The sequence below is a fragment of the Alexandromys fortis genome, unplaced genomic scaffold (assembly GCF_014885135.2).
Source record: "Alexandromys fortis isolate MF-2015 unplaced genomic scaffold, M_Fortis_MF-2015_v1.1 scaffold_99, whole genome shotgun sequence".
Lineage (NCBI taxonomy): Eukaryota > Metazoa > Chordata > Mammalia > Rodentia > Cricetidae > Alexandromys > Alexandromys fortis.
This window is the reverse complement of record NW_026067982.1, coordinates 5,531,960-5,552,446: the sequence shown is the minus strand read 5'-3', so window position 1 is coordinate 5,552,446 and position 20,487 is coordinate 5,531,960. Positions and strand designations below refer to the sequence as shown.

General features: G+C 52.7%; 1 protein-coding gene across 1 annotated transcript in view; it reads right to left on the bottom strand.

The window, feature by feature from the left end:
• Flt4 (fms related receptor tyrosine kinase 4) overlaps nt 1-20,487 on the bottom strand; it is a 42,259-nt gene that overhangs the window by 1,963 nt on the left and 19,809 nt on the right. Inside the window, exons 9-29 of the mRNA XM_050158520.1 lie at nt 19,082-19,236; nt 18,826-18,988; nt 17,540-17,666; nt 16,426-16,534; nt 15,242-15,604; nt 14,827-14,973; nt 14,606-14,737; nt 14,351-14,457; nt 13,919-14,054; nt 13,329-13,433; nt 12,884-12,997; nt 12,595-12,683; nt 12,337-12,487; nt 11,439-11,533; nt 10,942-11,064; nt 9,322-9,433; nt 7,723-7,822; nt 6,547-6,652; nt 5,638-5,786; nt 4,158-4,278; nt 2,226-2,311 (exon numbers count right to left, since the gene is read on the bottom strand). Coding sequence (XP_050014477.1) covers nt 2,226-2,311; nt 4,158-4,278; nt 5,638-5,786; nt 6,547-6,652; nt 7,723-7,822; nt 9,322-9,433; nt 10,942-11,064; nt 11,439-11,533; nt 12,337-12,487; nt 12,595-12,683; nt 12,884-12,997; nt 13,329-13,433; nt 13,919-14,054; nt 14,351-14,457; nt 14,606-14,737; nt 14,827-14,973; nt 15,242-15,604; nt 16,426-16,534; nt 17,540-17,666; nt 18,826-18,988; nt 19,082-19,236 — 2,790 coding nt within the window. The remainder of the gene's footprint in view (nt 1-2,225; nt 2,312-4,157; nt 4,279-5,637; nt 5,787-6,546; nt 6,653-7,722; nt 7,823-9,321; nt 9,434-10,941; nt 11,065-11,438; nt 11,534-12,336; nt 12,488-12,594; nt 12,684-12,883; nt 12,998-13,328; nt 13,434-13,918; nt 14,055-14,350; nt 14,458-14,605; nt 14,738-14,826; nt 14,974-15,241; nt 15,605-16,425; nt 16,535-17,539; nt 17,667-18,825; nt 18,989-19,081; nt 19,237-20,487) is intronic.

Genomic DNA, 20,487 nt, shown 5'->3' with positions numbered 1-20,487 from the left:
GCACAGCAGCCAGATCTGATGTGACAGGGACAATTTTCCTGCCCCAAGCCCCGATACAGGGCCTCGGAAATGGCAGAAAGAGCTCTCTCCAGCCTCAGCTTTCCCTGTTTAATAAAGATCCTTCTGCGTTCCTGTTTTGGTTTTGCAGTAACTTCAGATGGAGAGAATGTGTGTTTTTCTCTTTGTGAACACTCCTGCTGGAATTTCCTACATCAGAAGTAACAGATTGACTCTCTACAAGTGTTATCACGGTTCCTAAGCGGGAAAGTCGATCCTCAGTGCCACTGTGTGGCACGATGGTTTGGTTTGGGCAATGGACTGATGTCAGAGAAACTGGGGTCCTCTCTCACACTGCTCTTACATTGCTGTGGGGTCACGCTACAAGAAGGACCCCACCAGACCCTGGCACCCTACCTTCAGATGTCTCAGCCTCGAAGGACATGAATCAACTCCACTTCTGCTCCCTCTAAGGCACCCAGGCTCAGGTTTGCCATAACAGCAGCAGAAGGTAAACCGAGACCGGTGGCTTCCTTGGTTCTCTCACCCAAAAGTGCCATTCCAGACCCACAGCTTTAGTTTCACCGCAGGTCCCCTTGATTGCATCCTTTCCAAAACCTCTACCGTCCTGCTCTATAGCAACGCCACAGCCAGCACTTTCTGTGCGGTCCTGCTGACTGATCCAAACCTACATCTCTCAAGCTCGCCTTCCACCCATGGAGGAACAGGGTTCTCCAGAGTGTGGGGTCTGCATCCTGAATGGCCATTTGAAAAAAAAAATGATATAATTGGAGTTGATGAAGAGTGTGGCCCAAGGGTTAAAAAAGTGGGAAGGACCTGGGCCAGTCAACTCCCTCTTCCTCCTAAGACTTCGCCCATCCACAGCCTGTCATTCCTCAGCACCTGCCCAGTGAAATGCTACTCCTTCTAAGAGTTCATCCTGGGGCTGGAGAAATGGCTCAGTGGTTAAGAGCACTGCCTGCTCTTCCAAAGGTCCTGAGTTCAATTCCCAGCAACCACATGGTGGCTCACAACCATCTGTAATGGGGTCTGGTGCCCTCTTCTGGCCAGCAGGCATACATGCAGACAGAATATTGTATACATAATAAATAAATAAATATTAAAAAAAAAAAGAGTTCATCCTGATGCATTTCCTGGGAAACCTGTGCAAACATGAGCGCCCTCTGCTGCTGTCCTGGTGAACTGCAGCTTCTGCAATAAATGCTTTCTCTTCCTCCTCTTCTAGCCTCTTCCCCTAGCCTCTCTTCCTCTGAATTAGGGACATCATCTTACTTCTGTAGGGTCATTATCTTATCTTTCAGAACTTTCTTCTTCCCTCGTCACCAGGCAGCAATCCCCTCCAGTTCACCAACCTCTCTGAAGCAATGTCTTCCCAAGACAGCTGCCTCTGGAGCTTCAGGCTTGGGCCAAGGTCTTTGCTCTTCTCTGTTAAGCTTAGCCTTCTCCATTGTTTACTGTCTGTGTGACACATGGCTTTCATGGGACTATCCCCAACTGGCCCTCCTGCTGTGGCTTGGGCCTGGTTCTGTTTAGCATGATATGTCAAGAACAGACACCCAAACACACATACACACACACAGACACAGGAACACACACACAGAGATAGAGACACACACACACACAGAGACACACATACATAGACATACATACACACATAGACACATATATAGACACAATAAAGACACAGACACACATGGACACAGATACACACACATAGATATGCATATATAGACACAGTCACATAGACACACATACACACCCACAGAGATACACTCACACAGAGACACATACACAGATACACACAGAGATACAGACACAAATACACACAGACAGAAACACAGACACACAGACACACAGACACACACACACACAGACACACACACACACACAGAATTCCTCAGGTACATCACAGGCATGAGCTGAGTGCCTTTATTCTAGCTCCTCAAGGAGCCGTCTGTTTAAGGAAGTGTGGAGATTTGGATTTCCGCCGTCATCATCCCCTTTGGTGGTGGGGAGTGGGGCAGGGCACTGGGTGGAGCAGTGATTTGGGTCTCAGAGATGCTCATTTTGAAAACATAGAGAAAATAGGAGGAGGCACAAAATCTTTCCAGCAAGAGTGCCGGAGCACTTCCCGGCCCCGGCTGCACTAGCAGATGCCTGCTCAGGGCCCTCCCGAGGATGGCATGCCCACTTCTGGAGGCCCTTACCTGAAGCTGCCTTCTTGTCTATGCCTGCTCTCTATCTGCTCAAACTCCTCCGAGGCCAGCACCATCCCGCTGTCTGTCTGGTTATCCTGTGGGGAGAGAACCAGCCAAACCTGTGGGCCACGTGTGAGGCTCTCTCACAGGGCAGCTGCGTCCCAGCCTGGCCAGGTGTCGAGGAACCTGAGCCGTGCTGGCCTTATACCTATATCTTTGGGGACTGAGTTAGGCCAGTCGTTTCCAGCCCAACAGAATGTTTTGAGAGGGCCACATCTCTGACACACAGTGAGAAGCTATGGCCTTGGTGGAGGTCTGGAGGGGAGGGGCTGTGTCTGGTCCGTGGGACACTCCAGACTGGAGGGCAACAGGCTGAGTGTGTACTCATTCTGAGTCCCCTAGGAGGCGAGAGCTGGAATGTCAGAGCTATTCCCAAAGGTCTTCACTGAGTGCAGAAGACGTAAGCCTAGGTATCTGTGGCCTTCTTAAGGGCCCCCTCCTGAAGACCCTATCACCCCCGCTTCTTGGGCCACAGCTCACTGTGTCCAGGATCCACGGCCCTGTTGGATGGAATTAGGTCTGAAGCTATAGTACTGACTCCAAGCCCTCGGCCACCTGAGTTCAGGCCTGGAGAGCCAGGCTTATCAGTCACAAACAGACACACTTGTCGAGTGTCACAGAGCCTCACCACATGCGACCTGATCTGAGGACATAAGGTGTCCACGACTGAGTGGACACCCTGCAAACTTCCTGTTCCCCACATCCTAACCTCTTTCAATGACACTTGTGCTCTCTGGGTTAGCGGTGCCAACCACCACCCACAGGGTCTTCTGTGGCCTAGGCAGTTGGAATGTGAGCTCTCTGCCCCCATTCACATATGTGTATATATATGAATATACATGAATGTCACAGTGTGTGTCTGAAGGTCAGAGAACAATTTGGAGTCGAATTAACTCTTTCCACCATTTGGAAGGGACTGAACTCAGGGTTGTAAGCTTGTCCATTGAGCTGTCTCACTGACTCCAAGTTCTCTCTCTCTCTCTCTCTCTCCCTCTCTCTCTCCATCTCTTTTCTTAAAAGCCATGGTTTCTACACAGCTGGGATAAAATGGGCAGGGAGGCCACGTGTGAGAATGACCAGCAGCTGAGAGAAGAGAGCTTGGAGTGACCACCAAGACGCAGAAGAGCTTAAGGTGTTCCCTGGGCTTGATATTTTCAAGGACTTTCCCAAGAAGACACCTTCATGCCTGTGTACCGTGACCTGACTCACGGTAGGTGAGCGACTACCAGCCAAGGTGCTGTCAACAGAGGATGGAACAGGAAAATGTGGTGTGTGCACACAATGGGGTTTTATTCAGCCACAGAGAAGAATAAAGCACTTTTCCTTGCAGGAAATGAATGGAATTGGAGGAGACCACGTTAAGTGAAATAAGCCGCACGGAAAGACGAGTACGGCACGCTCTCTCACGTGGAAGCTAAAAAACGGTTGACCTGGAAGTAGAACAGCCATTAGTAGAGGTTGGGGAGAGGGAGAGGAAGTAGATAAAGGGAGGCTGAATTTTTTTTGTTGTTGTTTTTTTGAGACAGGGTTTCTCTGTAGCTTTGGAGCCTGTCCTGGAACTAGCTCTTGTAGACCAGACTGGCCTCAAACTCACAAAGATCCGCCTGCCTCTGCCTCCCGAGTGCTGGGATTAAAGGCATTATGTCACCACCGCCGGGCAGGAAGCTGAATTTTATTAGTGCACTCTTGATGCATGTCTTGAAATATCATTGCATCTATTAATATGTGCAATTTACAAATTAATAAAAAATTAAAATACTTTAGAAGTCTTGCTTGCTTTTCTGTTATTTGTGTTGGGAAGACTTGATACTGCTCCCTGCCTCTTAGCTTCCCTTGGTCCCATCTGAGGTGCCCATCCCTCCTCCCTCCACCTGCTCTTACCACGGAGGCTTTGTAGGTTGTAGGGATCATGGGGAATTCTTCAAACGTCTTCATCCTGGAGGAACCTGGAGTCTGAGTCCCTCTGGTCAGGCACCCAGGGAAGGACACACAATTGTAATATCTGTGAGGAGGACACAGAAGGTTCTGATGAATTCATCCCGGCTTCTCCCATCTCTCAGGCTGCTTCTTTTCCCAGTGAGAAAGGCCTTCCAGCTGGAGGCAGAGTATGGGCAGGGCCTAGCTCCAAGGTTTGGACTGGTCCTCAGATTCCACGCTGGTGCCATGGCACAGCTCAGCTGACCTTGGCATGCCCCTCCTCACTCATTCCCTGCACTGCCTTTTCTCTCTTGCAGAAGAGAACTGAGTCCAGTGTTGGGGCCCTGCTGTGGGAGGGGAGGGAGCAGCTACCCCCAGGCTGAGCATGGTATGGAGCCCAATGGCAGGTATGATCTTCTCCTCAGGATGGGCGACTGGGACGAGGCAGGCCATTTTCCTGTTACTAACCACTGACTGCCCTGCCCACATATGCGCTGTGTGCACAGGGTGTTGGGGGGCTTGGTGAATGCAGTCTGGCAAGCACCAACTTGCTGTTCTGTCCCCAGGCATGTCGCTGCCCTGAGCATAGGGGACAGGAGCTGCACATGAGGCAGGAGTCCTGGAGTCCCAGCCTCTGTCATGCTGGCGAGCACATGAACGGTACAACCTAGTAGGGGTGTAAACAGCCAAGTGTAAGAGACCTTGGACCCAGAGTTCTAGAAAGAGGCTGTTTCACTCCTGGGATATGGTGAGTGTGTGGTCTTCACTGTTCTGAGGGCCTTGTCCATGGTCCTGGGGACATGTTCTGGAGAAGAAACAGCAATTGCACCCTAGGAGGGAGCTTGGCCCAAACACAGCCACTCTACTTTGTGTCCCTAAAGAAAAAAATGCTCAAGATGGATGCTCTCTTGAAAGTGGGATGAAGGAGAGAGAAACAGATTTGGAGGAGGTCAGTTCTGTGGTTTGGATATGGTTAGAGTGTGTCACCCAAGGTCTGTGTGCTAGAAGCTTCATCCCCTATGTTGGGACACCAAGGCGTGGCCAAGTGCATGGGAGCACCAGCCTCAGAACGTTGGCCCTCAAGATGCTGAGATGCTGTAAGAAGAGCAGTGAGGGCCTCTGGCTCCCGTTCTCACCACAAGCTTTCTTCTTCATGTGCTTCTGCTTTCATGATACCACCTGCCACGATGCTCTCTCCAGAGATAAGCAAATGTGGATGCCATGTTCTTCAGTCTCCATTGATGGGAACTGAATGGGCCTCTTTTTTTTTTTTTTGAGCTCCCAGCCTCAGGCATTTTGTTACAGCAATGGGCTAAGACACTCATGGGAGGAGACCTCTCAAGTCACTGTAAGTTGCTCTTCCTTGAGGACTCATAAAACATGACATCTCCAAACTGCTGTCACCACCAGACCCATGCCCAGCCCTGGGGAGAGAGACACCGACCTGGCTGCCAGGCTGTGGCAGTGCAGACTGGGTGGACTACTCTCGGCGTCGGCTTCGGTGATGTGCAGAGCTGTGGTGGACGCCTGCATGAATCCACCCTCCTCCGAGCTCTGAGAGCTGTGCAGGGCCATGCATTCCTCTTCCTCCTCCTGGCAGGAACGCGAGAAGTTTCCAGGGTCAGAGGCTACCCCATGCCCACCCTCAGTCTTAATGCTGCACTCAGGACTACTGTGGTCTCAACCTCGGCCACAGGGTCAGGATTGGGTTGCGCTTGTGATCGAGTACTCTGAGGATTAAGTGCGTCTATGGTGGGCCCTAGCACACTTTAATGTCCACAGCAGGCCAAGTGTGAAGGTTGCTAGATGCCTGCTGGGCTGGCCTTGTTCAGTTCTTCCAACCGCCCTTCCAGGTCCAGGAAAGTGGGACAGGACAGGCCTCAGCAGGGCATTCTCAAGTCAGGTTCTAGAGCATGAGGTACCAGTCCCAAGCTGCTGCTCTCAGGAAGTAACTTCTGGGAAGGGAGACATGAAGGATACACAAGTCAAGTGTTTTTGTGCTCAGGGGTGCCAGGAGGTAAATTTGCTATCATTGTGTTTGAGGATAGCATTGCCTTGCAGGCTTAGTGTGGGCTAGCCTGGGACTCTTTGTGGGGTAAAGATGACCTCTGAACATTGATCTGTGTGGTGGCTAGAGCAGCCCATGGTGATGTTTTTGCCCAGCTTCATGTTGAATGAGATGGAGCTGTGGGCAGTGGGAGGATAGGCCCGTGGACTTGAGGGCAGACATGTATGACCCTTGCTTGGTAACTCACAGGTGACCAGGGCTTAGAGGGACTTAGAAAGACAGATGGGGCAGGAACTCAGGATTGGGCCATGGGTTGCAGCAGGAAAGGACAAAGATGGGGCTCACCTGACAGCCTCCGCCCTGGAGCAGGTCTCCCAGGATCTCCACTAGCTCGGAGAAAGCCGGCCTCGCTTTAGGGTCCCCAGACCAGCAGCTCTGCATGATGTGGCGTCTGTGGGTTGCAGCTGGCTGTTGACCTGTGGTCTGAGTGCACTATGACCCTCCCACCAGCCGACCCCTTCACTCCTGGATTGCCTGGGTCATTACGGCAATTTGGATAGGCACTGTGTCCCCCTACGGTTCATGTAATGGGAACTTGGTCCCTAGAATAGTTGACCACTGTGGAGGTGATGGACCTTACAGAGATGGGACCTGCTGAGAGATCAAGGGGGCTCATGACTGGATTAATGCTTGTCTTGAGGGGTGGGGTCTCCTGAGAGCAGGCTATTGTATATAAATTCGCTTGTTTCCTGTCTCATTATGTGATCTGTCACTTTCATGTGCTCCCGGGATGATGCCATCTGCTATACTGGGATGCAGACAGCAGGCCCCCACCAGAGCTGAGTTAGACAAAAAGGTGTGTGTGTCTGCTTTTGAACTTCCAAAATTGAGCTACAGAACCCTCCCCTGCTCCTTATTAAGTGTCCTGTGTCCAGTATGCTATAGAAACACAAAATGTACTGAAGTCTGTCCATTTGTTCTGCTGTTTCTACTTCAGATTTAGTACCGACCGTCTCTCCTGCCTGTCCCCATCCTTCTCTAGACATTTTCAGTCCCTAAAGCCTTTCTAGTGCTTCCCACGTGCTCCCAGAGTGTCTGTGTCCCATCTCATTATGTGACTATCATCAGCGTGTGTCCTCAGGGGCGGGGACCTGGCCTGCTTTATGGGCTCCGGGTTTCCTGAGGATGGCACAGCGGTGGGTCCAGGACTGGGGGCATGTTAGTGGATGGATCAGTGCTGGAGTGAGACGTGTCTACCACAGATGTCATGTCCCTGTGCCACCCTCTGCCTGCCTGCTCTCCTTTCTGGGCTTGACTGCCATCTCCTGCCCCACAACTCCATGCCCTCCTTCCCTTGCGTGTCCCCATGCCTTCCCTGAGACCGTACTCCATTCATGGAGACTTCTCTTTCTGCCTTCCATCTCGAGATCTGCACCAGTTCTCCCCATTCCCCATGACTGCGCACTTTTCCCTCGATGCCTGTCCCCCAACAATTGTGTGGCGGCCAGCCAGGAGACTCACATGGCAGGAGTGGCCAGTTCTGGGGCCCTCATTCGCGTGCCATCCTTCAGCCGCTGGCAGAACTCCTCGTTGATCTGCACCCCAGGGTACGGAGAGGCCCCTGATGGGAGAAAAGTGGTGGGGTGGGTGGGGTGGGGAGCAGTCTACCCTCTGTTCAGTCCGGCCTATCTTTTTCTTTTTTTCAAAACAGGGTTTCTCTGTAGCTTTGGAGTCTGTCCTGACTCACTCTCTAGACCAGGCTGGCCTTGAACTCATGAAGATCTGTCTGCCTCTGCCTCCCGAGTGTTGGGGTCAAAGGTGTGTGCCACCACCATCTGGCAAGCCCAGCCTATTTTGTCTTTTCCTCTCTTCTACATTGCTGCTGGTGTCAGTATGCTGTATCTACTCAGGGGCTGGGCTAGCTGCTAGGTGCCCCCCCCTTCTAGTTTTTCCTCCAGTTAAAAGAGGCTGAATGGGGCCCGAGAGATGTCTCAGCAGTTAGGAACACTGCTCAGTCATGAAGACAAGAATTCACATCCCAACACCTAGGTCACAAGCTGGGCATGGGGCACATGCCTGTAACCCCAGATCCAAACAAGGCAGAGACAGGAGCATCACTGGGGATTGCTGGCTTCTAGAATAGCCAAGAAAATGCCAGCCTAGTTCTTGAATTTACCCTGCCTCAGAGGAACAGACAGAACACCTGATGTCCTTTTCTGACCTCCAAGGGCACGTGCACAAGCACATGTACCCATGTAACCCACACACAGCTGTGCATATTCTCCCTCTCCCCCCACATAAATAAATAAATTAATCTTTAAAAATAGGATTGGTGAAATTGCTTGTTTGCTAGGGTACCACGAGCACCCACATAGTCAACGTGGGTTGTGAGACTAGTTCCTGGGATAGGGGTACAGCCTCATAGAACCTGTTCAACAAAGTCTGGAACTTCCCAGAATCTTCCCACTCCTGTTTTTAGTAACAATGTTTCGTGACTGCCATTCAGTGACATTGATGTTTTGCTCATCGTCCTTTTCCACCCTTCAGGAGGCCTTCACCCTGTTCCCATGTGGGATTTGTGTAAGCAGGTGTAACTGAATGCGGTGGTTTGTGGTTTGTGCGAGAACGGCCCCCAAAAGCTCATACATTTGAACGCTTGGCCACCAGGGAGCTGAACTGTTTGAAAGGATTACAATGACTTGGAGGTGTGGCTTCGTTGGAGGAAATGTGTCACTGGGGGTTGCCTTTGAGGTTCCAAAAGCCCATGCCAGGCCCCAGTCTTTCTCTGTCTGCAGTCTAAGGACCAGGATGTAGTTCCCAGCTAGTTCTCCAGCACCTTGCCTGTCTTCACGCCACATGCTCCCACCATGATGATAATGGACTACCAACTAAAACTGTAGGTAAACCCCCAACCAAATGCTTTCCTTTGTAAGAGCTGCCTTGGTCATTGTTTCTCTTCACAGCAATAGAACTGAATGAGTACTGAACCACTTGCCTCAGAAGGCCCCGAGCTAATAATAGATCCACACACAGCTGCAGTTGTATGACCAGCCTGCCCCCCCCCCCCGAGGCAGGTGATCCCCTTCCCTCTCCTGGGGTGGCACCTTGCCCTTTACTCACCCAGGGATAAAATCTCCCACAGCAGCACTCCGAAGGACCACACGTCACTCTGCGTGGTGTACACCTTATCGAAGATGCTCTCAGGGGCCATCCATTTCAGAGGCAGCCGGGCCTGAGCGGTAGAAATAGATAATACAGTGGGGAAGGGAGAGAGATGAGGCCAAACACCAGGACAGCCACAACTCCGAGTTCTTTCTGTTCCTCTCTTCGCCCTTTCTTTCTCTCTCTCTCCCTCACTTCTTCTCCCCCTCTCTCCCCTCCCTTCCCTTTTTATCTTTCTCCTCTCTCTCTTCCCAAGAGTTGTCCTTTGTTCCCAGATAGCTTCATCTTCTTTACCTCTCTCTCCATCTCCCTCCCCATCACCTTTTCTATTCTCTCTTGCTGTCCCCTTTCTTCTTCTGTCTCTCTCTCTCCTTTCTCTTCTTCCCTTCTCTCTCCTTTTGTCTTTCTTTTTCTCCTCTCCTCTCCCTTCCCTCTCTCTCCTCTTCTCTCTCTGCTCCCTCCTTCTTCCTCTCCCTGCTCTTTCTTGAACTTGTCATCCTCCTGCCTGCTCCTCTTTAGTTCAGGCATGCATCCCCACAGTCTTCTTCTGAGGGTGGATCTTGTATCTGCCCTTCTAGTTGGAGAGACTTAACTCAGCCTCCTGCGGGAAATGTATCACGCACTCCACCAATATTCCCTCTTGACAAACGATAATCAACTCCCTTTGTCTCCACACCAGAAGCAGATTTCTCATTCCCTCTTCCTCAGGCTCTTAATGATGCTTCCCCATTATGTCTCCTTCCATCTTATGGCTGCATCTGGGAACCCATCCAGACTGTTCTCTGCATCCAACTAGTGTTGCCAGTCCCTTCTCCTGACAGTTTATAGGTGTGTGGGGGGGGTGGTGGTGGGCAGAAATGCATACCTATTTCTGCCCTGTATTTGCTTCCCACACCTGTGAGTCAGCATGAAGAACAAAAGCCTTCTGTGGGGTTGCCACTCTGGATAGGGTGGCCATCACACCACACCCTGGACTCCCCCCATCTCCAACCACCTTTCTTCTTCTCCCTGGCATAACACCTCACTCAGCTATGGTCACTCATTCAAGCACCCTTCTCTGAGCTCTGCCAGTAACCCTGCCATTGTGTCTGGGGCCTGTCTGTGACGGATTCTCTAGCATTGGTTAATTGAGATGGGAAGACCCACCCTAAAGGTGGGCTGTACTATTCTGTGTGCATGGGTCCCAGGCTAAATACAAAAGAGAAAAAGAAGGGAGGAGCGAGGCCACCATTGAGAAGTGGAAGGAAGCCAAGCTTAGCTGGGCACAAGCGCTCATCACTCTCTCCTTCCTAACTGACACCGTATGAGCAGCAGCCCCCTGTTCTGGACATCACGCCATCTATATCACGATGTATCCCCTGGAGCTTTTTAGCCATAACAAACTCTTCCTCAAGTTGAATTTGTCCAGTGTTTCATCTAAGCAATAAGACAAGCAACCAGCATACTTGGCGAGCTCCTAGGAAGAGTGAGTCTCCCAGCTGCAGGGCATGAAGCCTGGCAGACCAAGTGGACAGTTGGCCTGTGGTTTCCCTCTCCCCACCCACTCCGAGTCCCCTGCCTCTCATGGCCTGCACTCACACTGCCTTTTCGGACGTAGTCAGGGTCTTTGTAGATGTCTCGGGCAAGACCGAAGTCGCAGATCTTCACTACGTCGCTTTCTGACAGGAGGATGTTCCGGGCAGCCAGGTCTCGGTGGATGCACTAGGGGCGAAGGGATGGAGGTGGCAGTGAGTTTGGCTTCGGCCCCCAGAGCAGCATCTCAGAGCTCTGAGGCACTCTAGGTACACCCTGCCATGCCTGCATCTTGCTCATTTGGAGAGAGATTAATGGGAGAAGACATATGGGATCGAGGTGAAGTGAGTTAGGGACACAGACATGCCGATTCCATGACCCATGCTTAGCCTCGAGACCTGGGGCAGGGGATTCCTTGTTTGGACTGAGTTTCCTCCAAAATGGGACAGATCTGAAGTGGTCCCAAGGCCACTGTGGAGTAAAATTACAACCGGGCATATCTGTACCAAGGGCCGTGTACCCTTCTCCTCTGAAAAGGACCTGGTGGGGTTCTGGGGACCTGCCTTGCGGGAAGCCAGGAACTCCATTCCACGGGCCACCTGGAAACTGTAGCAGACAAGATCTTCCATGGTCAGTGGGCTCAGCCATAGGTCCTCAGCTGCATGGAAGGAGGAGAGCTCAGGAGGTGCTTCTACAGTAGTTCAACTTCCATCTCCACTCCAGAATTAACATTTGTGCACCCACCCCTGACCACGGCTCTCCTGGCCAGGCCCTGGAGACTCCAGACACTAGACACCCTGTTTATACCTGTTACCTTCATGATCTCTGGGGCATCAACTTTTGCACCCGCTATTTGGCTTTGTAGCCCTCTCTGACCCTGTCTGCAAGGCATTGCTGTTTATCCTGTGATACCAAGTTAAACTTCATTGCCTGCCTCTTGGGTGTCTGATGTGGGATTCCCCTCTGTATCCTGTGAATACCATTGGTTAATAAAGAAGGTGCTTTGGACTTATTGCAGCGCAGAATAGGGCAAGGTGGAATTTCCAAGCAGCTAGAGTAGGAAAGAGTAGGCAGAGTCAAAGAGAAGTCATGTAGCCGCTACAGGAGACAGACTCCAGACATTAGACGGAATCTTACACGTTGGCTACAACCATGTGGTTCTACACAGATTAATAGAAATGGGTTAATATAAGATAAAAGAGTTAGTCAATAAGAAGCGTGAGCTAAAAGGCCAAACAGTTGTAATAATATAGTTTCAGTGTGATTATTTCGGGTCTGAGCCTCTGGGAAAACGAACAAGCAGCCTCCGCCTACAGGTGTCTTCCTCTTATGAAGCAGAGGCTTACAGTTCTCCCATTGAAGATCCTGCACCCAGTGTCGCAGGCTAAGTTATCCCTGGGCGCCAATTGCGAGACTTTAACTGGGCCAGGCAGACACAGGCAAGAGGATGCCAGTTCTTACCTTCTTGGACAAGGGGGGCCCTCCGTGCTCCTCCCTTGCCCATTAGGAGCCGCGTGAGCAGGGCCCTGTCGCTGTTTCCAGGTCTCCTCCTATCAGCCTTGGCGCCTTCTACCATCGCGCGGAAGCGCCTGCGTTGTTCGGGAGACTTCTCCTGCCAAAGCGAAGTATAAAGCTAGTCTGCTTTTCATCTTGGACTTCCATCCGCAGCCCACCATGGTGTTAACTGCGCTCTGGCAACAGGCTGGTGTGCCTACTTACCGCGTAGGGGCTAAACGCATCCCGTTTGGCACGCAAGAAGTTGGAGAGGTTGCCGTACTTGCAAAATTCCACAATCACCATTAGAGGGCCTATGACACGGCGGAGCAGAAGCCAGGCACTTGGTGATACCCGCAGAGCAGCGGCACTACCCCTCTGCGGACCATCCTTGCTGTACCCTGCCCGGCTCCAACGTGGGTCCACCCAAGGACCCACATGGCTTCTCCCACCTGTAGTGAAAGTACCAGCGCCCACTGCCCGGTCCTTTCCCCAGGGCATCTCATTTCCATACCATTCGGCTTGGTGCACGCCCCCAGGAGGTTGACCACATTGAGGTGGTTACCGATGTGAATTAGGATCTTGAGCTCTGACATCAGGGCACGGTGCTCGCTGGCAGTAGCGCCATCTGGGGGAGACAAAGAGGTGCGTGGCACAATGCCAAACCTGTCCTGGGACTTTTCCCAATTTGCTCAACCCTCCTGAGACACTGTCTTAGCAAAAGCGTGCTCAGTGCTGGTGCTGGGAGTGCGGGCTGCGCTGTGGCCCTGGTACGTGCTGCTGACCCTAGAGAGGCAGAGGCTTGGATTTGATTCCCTTTGCCTTTCTATGGAATCGTAGCTGGGACTGTAGCTCTGTTTTCCTTCTTGCCCTTGGATGGCCGTCCCACCCGGAGTCTCTGTCGTCCCACCTGGAGTGTCCCCCCCCCCCCCAGTCCTTTCTACCCGTGAGCCCCGCACCTTTCAGCATCTTCACGGCCACCGTGTCACAGCTGCTGCCTTTATTGATGCCGAAAGCTGAGGCTTCTACCACCTTCCCGAAAGCCCCTTGGCCTAGGACTCTCCCTGTGGAGGCAGGGGGCCAGCTCCAGGTGAGCTGTATAGGGGGTCGGGGAGGGGTGAGGATGGAGAAGGATGGACGGCAGGGGTGACCTGTCCCAAGAGCTTGGGACAGAAGGAAAATGGAAGCCTCTCTGCCAAACAGGAAGGGAGTAGGGAGTGGAGTCTTAGAGAGGGAAAGCTGGAGGACAGAGGAGAGACAGACAGGAAGGCCCCAGCATCCTCTCCAGGCAGGTGGGACAGGTCCACCCTACTCAGAGCAGCAGGAAATGACCTCGAGGGCCTGGGAACTGGGAGCCCTGGCTGTGGTTCTGGGGAGTCAGGCTCAGCTGGAACTGGTCAGGCCAGGTGGGAACCAGGCAGACCATCCTGGCACAAGTTCTAAGAATGGAAGGATTTCTGTCACTTCAGCCTGCTTGACCTTGTGGCAGCTGAAGCTGTCTCTGCCAGGCGGTGCATGCTGGGTAGGGCAAGCTGGGTGCTGGCCTCACCGAGGTGTAACCTTTCCCTGGGGAACTCCCACTGGCTGGCGTCATAGGACAGGTATTCACACTGCTCCTCCAAAGGCACCTCCCCGGGGTCCATGATGATAGACAGGTAGCCCGTCTTGATGTCTGCATGGGCAGGCTGGGGGTGGGGGTGGAGACAGCTCATTGATTTGGACATACCACTGTGGCTTGGATATATTTTGCCTAGGGCAAATGACCCTTGCTTCTGAGTTCTCAATCAAGGAGGGGGCAGGTCAACAGGCAAGCTCTGCCGGGTTTGGAACCCAGTATGGAAGGGTGGGGAAGATTCCCAGGGCAGGACATTGACAGGTGAACCAGAATGGGACTCTTAAGGTCTTGCTGGGATGAGAATGGAATGGGGAAACGGTATGCCCCGTTAGGTGATGGAGAACCTTGGTGGAGGGAGACCCTCACCCTTTTCATATTACAGAAGATGAGGAGGAGGAGGACCCAGAAGAAGACAGCGATGACGCCAGTGCCAATGAGTATCACAATCTCCATGCTGCCTTTATCTTCGGAGCCTGGGTGGATAGATAGTGGCTGGGTGAGAGGGAGTATGTACCCAGCAGGCAGTGGCCCTCGTGCTTGGGTACCACTTCATTAAGTAGCCACGGGAGAGCGCCTGCTGGGTGTGTGAAGTGAGCTGAACAGAGCCAGGCAGAGACGCACCTTCCACTGCCACACTGGCAGAGGAGTTTACACAGCCCTTAGCATTGCACACACTGCACAGATAACGACCCGCATCCTCCTCGCGCACGCGCTGGATGCTCAGCCTCTGATTCGAGTCTGCCAGGTCGATTCCTGCAAGCGATAGGATGAAGGTTTCAGTTCAGGTGGGGACATCGGCAAACCTCCGGACGCTGTCCGTCATCCAGGGCCACTTTCCCTACCAGACTCTTTCTCCAGGAGCCTCTCATCTTTGTACCACACAATACTGGGCACATGCGCTCCTGCCACCGGGCATCGCATCTCCAGCGAGTCGCTCACGTTCACCAGGAGGTCGGTCAAGTTCTGCGTGAGCCGAGGAGCTTCGAGGGCTGGGACAGAGTGGAGAGGGAACTAAATGAAGGCGCAGAAACCAAGAAGGTAGCTCGTTTGTAATGCGGGGCTGGACGTGACACTGAAAGGCTGGGCATGCGAAGGACTGAGTACTCCTACGGCTAGGTTGGGCTGCAGGGGTGCTCCTGAAGACCCAGGCTTGTGATTCGAGCACCCAGGGTTGTGCTAGATGAGGTCGCATAGATAGAATCTGCAAAGGCTGCGAAACGTGGCCCCTCCCTCTCTTGCTTGCCACGCCCATCTCACCCTGCACGGACAGGTACTTCTTGTGGCAGTGCTTGTCTTGGCTGCGCCTATCCTGCACCTCACACACGTAGTCACCCTCGTGCTCGGGCGCCACTCGGGGGATATTCAAGCTGAGGGTGGCGTGGCGGGCCCCGGGCTCCGCCTCCTCTAGGTTGGCCGCTAGGGGCGTGGCATACAGGTGCACGTTTTTGCAGTCGAGCAGTAGGGGGTTCCCTTGAGCGTCGTGTAGCGTGGAGAGGTTGAGCCGGTACCAGCGCAGATGCTCGTAAGTGTAGTTGTCCGCCCGGCAGCTGAGGCGCACCGACTGGCCTTCTAAGGGGTCCTCGGAAGGCTCTGATTCGATACTGAAGCCGTCCGGGATGGCTGGGGAGGAGAGAGGAACCCGAAAGACAATGTCTCCGTGTTTGCTCACTTTACCAGCTGTAGGGTAGGTCTCCCTCTTCACCGTTGACCTTGCGACACAATCAGTTCTCAATCACGGGTGTACATGATGTGTATCCAGGCTTTCATACTGTCTAGAACCCACTTCCTCTCCTTTTTCTTCCCCTCCCAGAACAAAGGACCTACCAACTTTTGAAAGTCAGCCCCACCCCTTGGGGTTAGGCTCCTCCTGCACTCCTACCTTTTGGACTCTTAGCTATGCGCCAAGCAGGGAGCTGTCCACACACTCCCAGGAGGCCAGGTCCTTAAACTCTTATCACTAGACCCAGCGGACCCCCTTCCTCTTTTGCAACTGACCACCCTCTGACCCTGGCTTGTCCTTAGAATGATTTCATTAGCGTTTGTCAGCGCCATTCTCTTGATCACCACTTGCCCTTTCAGGTGACTTCATCTATACCCCTGAACCCAGCAAGTGTCACTGCCTGTGACCCCTTTCTTTCTAGAGGTCACTAACTCATTTGAAAATCTGAATAAATGATGGGAATTTCTTTCCAGGCCTAAATGCACACAGGACTCTAAAATGAGAAAGGGTGGGACTTCTCTGCTGGGGGGTACCATCCCATTCCACTGGACCAGCACCCAGTCTATAGCGGAGCATCCTTAAATTTATCTCCCACTCTGTGTCATGGTGGTAATCCCACGCTGGGTGCTCCCATGGTCACTAGAAACTCAGTAAGCTCATTCCCTGTACCCAGGACTGCTTAGATGAAGTGGTACTGCTTGGGGACAGTCTGGTTACTCACTGGTCACATAGAAGTAGATGAGACGCTCGTCCTGGCCCACTTTGTTGAAGACCACACACTTGTACATGGCTGATACATTGGCGTCCTGGATCACCAGCTTGCTCACCGTCTACCCAGAACAGAGGCAGAATGCTCCATTGCCTACCTAGACCCTCCTCCTCATCAAAGAGGCTACGGTGCTCACTAGAAATGGGGGAATAGGTTTGGCCAAAGTCTAGAGACAACCCAGACAATAAGACAACGTCCTTTGTCAGTAGGGAGGTGTCACCTCAAAAAACCAAGAGAGAGTGTGTGGACAGCTGGCCGGACCAGAGGGATTTATCTGTGCCATGTCTCAGACGTGGCTATGTTGAGGGGGTCAAAAGTCATTTCGGCAACTGGGCCTCTCCAGACAGTAATGAATCACATCAGGGCCAGTCTCTTTAAATTATGGCTTAAGGTCAGGAGCTGGTCACTGTGCAAGGTCTTTGTGATCTGCCCACGTTAGTCCAAAGGCATAGAACACTTCTTCAAGGTCCAGGGTAGTAGAGGAGGTGTGTATACGTACGTGTAGGGAGGTATCCCAGGAGTCTAGAAAAATTCTGCCCTTAGGGACTAGGGAGTTTGAAAAGTAGGGGAGGAGAGAGGGCCAAAGGCCCTGCCTACCATCCAAAGACCCCCACCCCCACCCCAAGCCGGGCACTTCCTGGCCAGGCCTGGAACAGGAAGAGGCTCTGGAGGTGTGTAGGAAAACAGGAAGTGACTGTAGGAAGTGGGTGCCTTTGTTCAGTCCCCCTCCCCCTCCTGGTCAAGCAGCTCACCAGCCTGCTATGGAGACCTAGTCAGCCCCCAGCCCCATCCCCTTCCAGACTTGGGACTTGTGGGCAGCTGGGTTCTCCTCCTAGATCTCAGTTTCCTTCTCTGGGAAGGCCTGGCTCACAGGCAGGCAGGGAAGCTGGGGCCCAGAGAGCACAGAAAAGTCACCTGGTTGGCAGCTGCAGCTCCCGGAGCTCTGCAGGCCAGGTGGACATTGAGCTCAGGCAGGAGGGAGCTCGCCCAGCCTCCCCGCTCTTTGTCTACTCTCACTGACCTAACTTGCCTGCACCTGGGACTTTTCTCTCCCTTTGATCCGTACCTTATTTTTCCCCTCCACAAACTCGGTCCAGGTGTCCAGGCTTTCGATGGGGTTCACGGCATCCTGAGTGGTCACCTCCCTCCAGTCTCGGCACTGTGGCATGCGATCCCGCTGCTGCCGTCTCCGACTGCCGTGGACCAAGAGGGACAAGGGCAGATCAGGGCTAAGGACAGGGAAGACCGAAGCTGGGGGGTTGGGTGGGCCACACCTTTGTCATCCTCAGACACTGGCTCGCAGCACATTGGGTAAGAGACAGCCCTAAGGCTGGGAACAAGGGCAATGAGGGATTGGAACATGGCTGCCCTCCTGCAATCCTTCCTCCACACGGACACGGCTCTGCCCTACTTCTGCTCTGTGCCGTCCTTCAGAGTCCAGCTTGCATGTGCTCACCCGGCTTCCAGAAGGAGCACAAGTCACCACTCAGTTTCCCAAACTCCACCCCAGCTGACTCCCCTTCTCTCTCCCCCTAGGCATGCCCAGGGCTTCATCCTGAGATGAAGCAAGTGGGGCAATAGGACATCTTGTCTGTCTTTATCTGTAGAGTGGGAAGGGAGCATCCCAGGACTCTGTCTGCCATTTGACACAGGGCCTGATAGTGGATCACCAGAAGGAGCAAGGATGGAGGCACCAGGTAAGCTGTAGGCTCCGTGGTTCACAAGAGTCCCTCAGGAGCCTTGCATCTGTCACTTCTGAGCTTCCCCACTGACTGCTCAGGAGCCACAGCCTCTGGGCCAGCAGGTGGGGCTAGACTCCTTTCCTGGCTTCTGTTCAGTCCCTAGCATGTGACCACAGAATCTTTCACTAAATGGCAAACCTGACTCGTCATTCTCCTGCTGAAAGCCCTTCACTGGCTCCCCCACAACTTCGAAGTTCCTGCTCACGTGGCACCAGCCTCCTCTCCTCTTCCTTATATGTCTAATTTGTCCCTGCCCAGAATGTCCTTCTAGGTTCCCCTGCCCATTTTGTTTTCTGTTATTCTGACTTTGAGCTCACTATGTGGCCAAGGATGACCTTCAATTCCTGATCCTCTTGCCTCCACCTCCCAAGTGTTGGGGTAACTGGCACGTGCCACCACACCCACCCAGCTCCTCCTGTCCTTCTGACGTGGAGCTGGGTGTAGGGAGCATGGCTCAGTATTTGGGCAGGCTCTGTGGTTCACAGCTTTGACCTTGGGAATTTTGCCTCCCTTCTCTGGTCCTGTTTCCTTACCTATAAAGGATGAGCTAAAATTTTGTGTGTAGTAGAAGAGATTAGGGAGAATAGGGTACGGTGGGGGGCATACTCACAGACTGCGCTGGGCAAACGTCTTGCAAGGTGTCCAGGGCCTCCAGTGCCACTGGACACTGAGAGGTTGGGGTACCCCATAGGCGGTGCAGGTGAGGGTCTGGCGGCTGTGGCGGGAGTAGATGCTAGGTGAGGAGGCTTCCTTTTCATGGATGTGGGGAGGCACTGGGGACATAGGCAAATAGACAGTCAACTGGCTCCCATCGCCACCCCACACACCCCGGGACTCATCCCTCCTCCCATCCTTCCGGCCTATACCATTCACCACCAGCTCCAGGCTGATGTTTTGCCTCAGACCAGCTGCAGAGTTCCACAGGGCGAGAGTGTAGATGCCGGCACTGGCCTCGGTCACCTCTTTGAGCACTAGAGCATGCGGATTGTGGCGCCCGGTCACTGCCTTTCTGTCCTTGTACCTGGCAGAGGAAGGGAATTCAGAAGCTCTTTGGGCCCCATGCCAGCTCTGTACGGGCATTTGCAGGCCCTCTAATGAGAGTGATTCTCGGCTTCCTGTTGGTTACCAAAATCTTTAATGATCAATCTAAAATACCTGAGTACATCAACAAGAACAAATTTTGTGTGAGGATGCCATACTGAATTCTATAGTTTGCATGCTAATTAAAAATAAATAAACCAAGACGAAATAAAACAAAAAATACCTAAAGCTCAAGTCTCTTCTGTAAAGTAACTTAGAATGTGCACAAAAGTTATAGATAGCCCTCTGTATACCGTAAATCATCTTGAGATAACATCTGGTACTCAAGACACTCTGTTGCATAAAAGGTTGTGATATTCACATGCTCAAGGACTATGGAAAAAAAACAAAAGGTCCATATGCTTGGTACAGACACATCTAAAAAGATATTTTCCACCCAAGGTTCATTGGCTCTGTGGCTGCAGAATACACACATAGGAAAGGCCCACACCTTCTGCTAGAAGTGGGAAGAGAAGGTCACGTGGCTTGTCTTGATAGGTCAGGCTAGAGCAAGAGGCCTCTCCCGTACCAGACCAAGGATGGCAGCAGGAGTATGGGGTGAGCAGGAGTCCCTGGTCTCGGGAGAGGCAGACAATAGCTCCAAATAGGCTGAATCAACCCACTGTCATTACTTATGTGGCCATCTTGGCAATGCCACTGAGATCTGCAGTGGCACTTCCGGACTCACCCCTAAGTCCTGACATCCCCCCAGCCCCCAGCAACCGGTTTCTGCTTAAGGCAGCTATCCTCTCTTCGTCCCGTCTGTGAGCCTGACCTAGGGATGAAGAAGGCAGCGTGCCAGTTCCTCCACACCTGCTGACCTTCAGCATCAGAGACTGACTACAATGCCCTCGGTGGGCCCCTCTTCTTTCTCACAGTGCGTATTGATGAGCAAGGTACAGTGACAGCTGAGCACATGGAGTGGCAATTGCCTGGTTCTCTGACACCTGGCTCTGGGTGCTTCTGTGAGTTCTCCACACACGTAGCCTTCACAGGGCTTTTGACTTAGTGCTATACTAGCTTGGATGCTCTTTCTGTATAAGACAATTTGTATGACTCCTTCCTTCACTGGGGCCAGGGTACTGGCTCTTCAATGATGGTTGTCATCTGGTCCTGCCTACCCTGTTCCCTCCCTCCCTCCCTCCCTCCCTCCCTCCCTCCCTCCTTCCCTCCCTCCCTCCCTCCCTCCCTT